The sequence below is a fragment of the Ruditapes philippinarum genome, unplaced genomic scaffold (genome assembly GCF_026571515.1).
Source record: "Ruditapes philippinarum isolate M1 unplaced genomic scaffold, ASM2657151v2 ctg4429_1_1_1_1, whole genome shotgun sequence".
In the NCBI taxonomy this organism is placed as follows: domain Eukaryota; kingdom Metazoa; phylum Mollusca; class Bivalvia; order Venerida; family Veneridae; genus Ruditapes; species Ruditapes philippinarum.
The window spans coordinates 3282-9628 of record NW_026859022.1 but is presented as its reverse complement, the minus strand read 5'-3'; the positions used below and the strand labels follow the sequence as shown (position 1 = coordinate 9628).

General features: G+C 34.9%; 1 protein-coding gene across 1 annotated transcript; it reads right to left on the bottom strand.

Moving 5' to 3' along the window:
• Window positions 1-1956: 1956 nt before the first annotated feature.
• Window positions 1957-3965, bottom strand: LOC132754935 (uncharacterized; the record flags this gene model as incomplete). The annotated part of the gene is made up of 2 exons (XM_060745688.1): window positions 3008-3965; window positions 1957-2338 (listed from the first exon to the last, which is right to left on the bottom strand). Coding segments are annotated over exons 1-2 (1047 nt in total), but the record flags the coding sequence as incomplete, so codon positions are not given.
• Window positions 3966-6347: the final 2382 nt, after the last annotated feature.

Here is a 6347-nt window from a genome sequence, read left to right as displayed (position 1 = left end):
AAAAAATAGATAAATACAGAATCCCTAAAGAAACGCCAACACGGCAAAATTGAAAATGTTGCAGGCTTGGTTTGATTGAGCCGTTAATGGACGGTACTGGAAAGTGCAAGTTACCGTCAACGCCCCCTAGCGCCGGCTTAAGCTGAATTCAACATTTAAACATGAAATGGTAACATTTTGAATTTAGAAACATCCACAGATGTGTTCATACGGCGGTTATTATGGAACCTTCAATGTGACACTTCCCACTTGAGAAAGCCCAACACGGCGAAAATTGAAATTGTTGCAGGCTCGGTTGAAAAAACAAATGGCGGAACTGAATAAAATGGAATTTTGAAAGGGGATCAGAGGTTATGAAATAGATAAATATAGAATCCCTAAAGAAAGCCCAACACGGCAAAATTGAAAATGTTGCAGGCTCGGTTTGATTAAGCCTGTTCATGGACGGTACTGGAAAGTGCAAATTACCGTCCACGCCCCCTAGCACCGGCTTAAGCAGAATTCAACATTTAAACGTGAAATAGTAAAATTTTGAATTTAGAAACATCCGCAGATGTGTTCATACGGCGGTAATCATGGAACCTTCAATGTGACACTTCCGTGCCATTCCATGAAAAGCGGCGTATGGTCCCCAAGTAATAAAAAGCGTGTGCCCTAAACGAGAAAACAATGGGCGGAACTAAATAAAATGGAATTTTGAAAGGGGATCAGAGGTTATGAAGCCTGCATATCACAGATAAGACGTCAAAAGACAAATTTAAAAAGCAGGCCACATATCCTATGGGTGATTCAACAGTATTCAAGTGGGGAATACCGGAACCACCCGACAAGAAAATAGCCGAATAGAATAAATAAGATTACCACAAGCACAGCAATAATGTCGTGCTGAACGATCTTTAAGGATCGGAAATATAACATCTCTGATTGAATGTACGGGGCGACTTTTTACAGCCTCCTAACGGCACAAACAACGCTGATGTGGCGATAAAATAGAGAAAATAATAATCCCTTAAAAAAGCACAACACGGCAAAATTGAAAATGTTGCAGGCTCGGTTTGAATGAGCCTGTTCATGGACGGTACTGTCAAGTGCAAACTACCGTCACGCCCCCTAGCACCGGCTTTAGCAGAATTCCACATTTAATATGAACTGGTACAATTTTGAAACATCCACAGATGTGTTCATATGGCGGTTATCATTGAACCTTCAATGTGACACGTAAGTGCCATTCCATGAAAAGCGGCATATGGTCCCCAATTAAAAAAATGGGTGTGCCCTAAACGAGACAGTATTATGCCTGTAGTTGCAGGCCGATACTGGGCCACGGTGGTATTACTGTTTAATCCATTTCTGACTCCCCTTTGTTGGCTAAAGAAATTTTCTATTAAGTCTGAATTCATGTATCCAGGATTTATGGAATTTCCATTTTTTACATGAATATTACACAGAGATAAAAAGCCTACTATTGATGAAGTAAGGTCATCCCGTGTCTCCATAGTCATTAAATTTTTTTTAACTGTATAAGTCTTTGAATTTACAATTTGTGTTTCCCAAACATGAAAAAAATCATTAATCTCATGCAGCTGACTAATTCTGTCATCTGACATATCTGAAATTGGCCGATTTTTATCACAAAAAATATTTATTAGTTCAGATGTTGTCTGCAACAAAGCAACTGTTGATGACAATATGTTTGGTTCTGATAGTGTCTTCTGGTAAGATTTCATTAAATATAGCATATTTTTATCCAGGACATCAATTGCCAAGTGATTACGCATTTTAGAAGCAGGTGTTATATCTATATGTTCATCTGTAAGTTTAAAATGAATGGCAAAAAATATGAAAAACAAGATCAACAAGGAAAGGCGGCGTTCAATGAACGCAACCCCCATATGACCCAGCAACAAGAACCAATGGCAAGGAACCCAGGTGGACCCCAAACATAAAAAGGACAACCAATTTGAAAAATTGATTAAATGCCTCTCTCCAGTGATCCCAAAGTATTGGGGTTTCATTCATGATAAGATATCTACCTGGTTTGGTTTTATTTTCAGCAATGCTTGATTCTATGTTGTTTCTAACTTTTTTTAACACATGCATAATATCTTGAATTGCACATAAATAGTGCTTATGAAAATAAATATTTTGAAACAAAAACTTTGATTCCTTGGCATTTACCATTAGCATATTTAAAAAAGCTCTGTTTGTTGATGCACCATCAAGCATTACATAATCTACAGTAAATCCAAACTCGTCAAGCTTGTCGACACATTCCCAGAACGTAGTATACAACTCGTGGGCCTTGGCCGTACAGGAAGCAAAATAAACAACAGGCCATCTGCAACAATAAGATATTATGGACATGAATAAAATGTATTATATATTTATAAATGACATATTAGGGAATATTTATGAAATAAAATGCTTTTTTTCATTTTCCGTATTTTCACTGTAAAAATTTATTTTCTGTATTTTCACTGGTGCCTTACTGAACTACTTTCTTCTAATTTTAGCCAATACAGAATATTTAAGGGGATTGCTTTCAAAATTTAATGTCAAGAAAGAGAAAAATGTATATAATAAACAGAAAATTCATGTCTTTTCTATATAATACAGGATTCATTTTCAAAATTTCATTGTGGTCTATGAAAATTATCATTTTTCACTATTGGCTACCTCCACTCATTAAATATTTATTTTCATATTACTTGATGAAAATAAATCCTGTATTTGTAGAAAAAAACTTAAATATACTCTTATATTTTACAGGTTATCTTTTACAGGTTAATTACTTTTTCTGAATGTTTTTTTCTTAATGATATCTCCTTTGACATAAAACATTTAATGTGTAAAAAAAGATATGATTTCTAATGTAAAGATTCAGTTAACAAAATTTGATTATTTGCTAAGATACCTTTGAGATTTCTTAATTTAAGGACAATCATAAATGATATCATTAAAGTGAATTAAGTTCAAACTTTGTAATTGGAAAATAATTGTACTTTACCTGAAGCCAGTGAATCCATGGAATACAAATTGTAAAATGTGTGTTGCCATTTGAATTTTTTTCTTCCCATCAGAAATAATTTTTATATTGTTATTTGTCTCCCCCATGTTCATCATTCCAACAATATCCCAGCTGTCTCCATTTTTACATATAATGAGATCATCTTGAATAGCCATTTCATCTAACAATATTCCACCATGCATGCCAAATTCTGAGACCTTTGTTCTGACAGCTTCATTCTGCATCCATTCCAAATTATCATTGTTAAATCCAGGCTTTTGTTTAAATGAATTTTTATAATATTGAAGGGTCCTTCTTGATGGTAATACTAAAAGTCCTGATTCCTTTAAATGGTTATAGGCTGATGGGGATCTTATCAGAATGCCTAGGCAAACCCTTATAATTGTTGGGTCCCAGCGTCTCTGACGAGCATCAATGCTATTTTTGATGTTTCTCACCTGGGATTCTAACAGTATTTTAAAGTCACCAGCTGAATCATCTTCCAAAATTTTATGCAACAGTATCTCCATGTCAGTGTGAGACTCTTGAGTTAACATTATGTAGCTAGACTCTGATTTTGATTCTAAATTGTCTTCATTACATGTATTTGATATTGGTAGTTCTTTATTAATTAAACTTTTTTTTTTCAATTTGTTGATCTTCATTTGAAGTGTTTGATGTTTGTCTTTTAGTGAATCTATTAAAGGAATCTAAACAGGTTTTGCAAGTTTCAGTTTTGCCAAAGTATGGGAGAAGATTTTTACATGACTTTGAACGAGCTATCCTTTTTGAAGAGTTTTCATCGTTTACAGTTGATATGATTTCAGTTTGGAATGTTTTTGGAACTCCTCCATCATAACATACACCACTGCAGAGTCTTATATTTTGTAAGCCTATGATAATACCATCAATACTGTTTTGATTAAGAGTAAGCACATATTCAAGGGATATTGGTTGCTTTTCAACACAAATTTTTATATGAGAGCTGGTTAATATTACAGTTGTTTTCATCTGCTTGCCATTGATTTTTCTGTACATAGGCAGTTCAAATTTTAATATTGTATTTGTTCTATTAAACTACAGTTTGATGGTATGGTAAGAATGTTACTTTCTGGCTCTTTCCGTGGTCGTATATTCTTATACACAATAGTCTTTTCTCCATTATGGTTCAATATAGATGGTTTTACACCAAACAAACGGCTCACCACTTTTCCTACAACATCCTTGCTGGGAATGCATGAAAGACTTTTGCACGTTTCAGAAATTTCACCAATTACTGTTGTGCTTCCTTGATGTACTTCAAAATATACCCCAAGCCTGTAAAGAATTAAATATAATTATTTGCAATTATTAACCCTTACTTTTTATATGCCCGAAAGGGCATATGATGTTATACCCCCTGGCGTCCGTCTGTCCGTCCGTCCGTACGTCCGTCCGTCCGTTAGCAATTTGGTTTCCGGAGAATAACTTAAGTTCCATTTGGCCCACAATGTTAAAACTTCATAGGATGATTGTCCATATTGGGTAGAAGACCCCTATTGATTTTGGGGTCAAAAGGTCAAAGGTCAAGGTCACTATTACCTTAAAACTGAAAACGGTTTCCAGAGCATAACTTAAGTTCCATTCGACCCAAAATGTTCAAACTTCATAGGATGATTGTCCATATTGGGAAGAAGACCCCTATTGATTTTGGGGTCACAAGGTCAAAGGTCAAGGTCACTATGACCTTGATACTGAAAACAGTTTCCGGAGCATAACTTAAGTTCCAATCTGCCCACAATGTTAAAACTTCATAGGATGATTGTCCATATTTGGTAGAAGACCCCTATTGATTTTGGGGTCAAAGGTCAAGGTCACTATTACCTTATAACTGAAAACAGTTTCCAGAGCATAACTTAAGTTCCATTCGACCCACAATGTTCAAACTTCATAGGATGATTGTCCATATTGGGTAGAAGACCCCTATTGATTTTGGGGTCACAAGGTCAAAGGTGAAGGTCACTATTACATTGATACTGAAAAAATATGTTTCCACGCATAACTTAAGTTCCATTTGACCCACAATGTTCATACTTCATAGGATGATTGTCCATATTGGGTAGAAGACCCCTGTTGATTTTGGGGTCAAAAGGTCAAAGGTGAAGGTCACTATTACCTTGATACTGAAAACAGTTGCCGGAGCATATGTTAAGTTCCATTTGGCCCACAATGTTCAAACTTCATAGGATGATTGTCCATATTGGGTAGAAGACCCCTATTGATTTTGGGGTCAAAAAGTCAACGGTTAAGGTCATCCTTACTACGAAAAAAAAATACTTTCGGGCATATAATGCTCCGCCTAGCGGTGCTCTTGTTTCGCAATGTTATTTTCCCAGAGGCCTCTGGGAGTTATCTTTACATCTAATGCAAGTGTACAGCGTGACAAAGAATTTTGTACCGTTACAAAGGTAACAGTATTTTATAATAGTATAAAAACTGCTTGTCACGTGGTCTATTTTCTAAATAAAATGAAATGAAATGGCCGCCATTTTTTTTCGATTCATTCTTATTTTCGACGTTAAAATCCGATATGACATCAATTTTTTCTTTGGAGTACTATCACACCCAAAAAATTTAGTTGTTTACACCCTGGTGTGCTTTTCGCGTATGAAAAATCATTTTGTTGAATAATCAAGAAGTAAACATCCGTTTTCAACGGAAGTAATTGCAATGTAAATAATTATATGTCAAACTGGAACATGCAGACGATTTAAGCATGCAACAAAGGATAATTTAACAATTATAATCAATGAACCGTTACAGATATGGTGGACAGCCATAGGATATCATCGTTATTTTGTCAAAAACCATGCGAAGAATATTCTGGAAACAAATGTATAAATGGGTTAGTGTTTTGTTTTCAAATAAAACCTAGCTTATTGTATGTTTATGACTTGTAGATATCATCACTTGCTTAAAAAGTAATAAAAAAGGAAAACATCTCAAGTAAGCCTAATGTACAGTTAAAACTGAAAAGGTAAGGACAGTTGAGCTCTTGTTACTCTTATTTTATTTTTGTTACAGTTAGATTTAGTTGACAATTTCTGATCATCACAGTTTTTTTGTTCGGGGTAATAAAATAAATAACATATGGGTCTGTAACAGTAAAAATATCATCTCTCGTAAAAATACTGTTACCCTCGGCGTACTACGCCTCGGGTAACAGTATTTACATCGGGATGGTATTGTTACTGTTACCCACAAACCCATGTGTAATTTATATATTGTTTCATCTAAATTTTCTAAGAAGGTAGAATCCTGTTATATATGAACCCAACATTTTCATGATTGCTTAAAAATA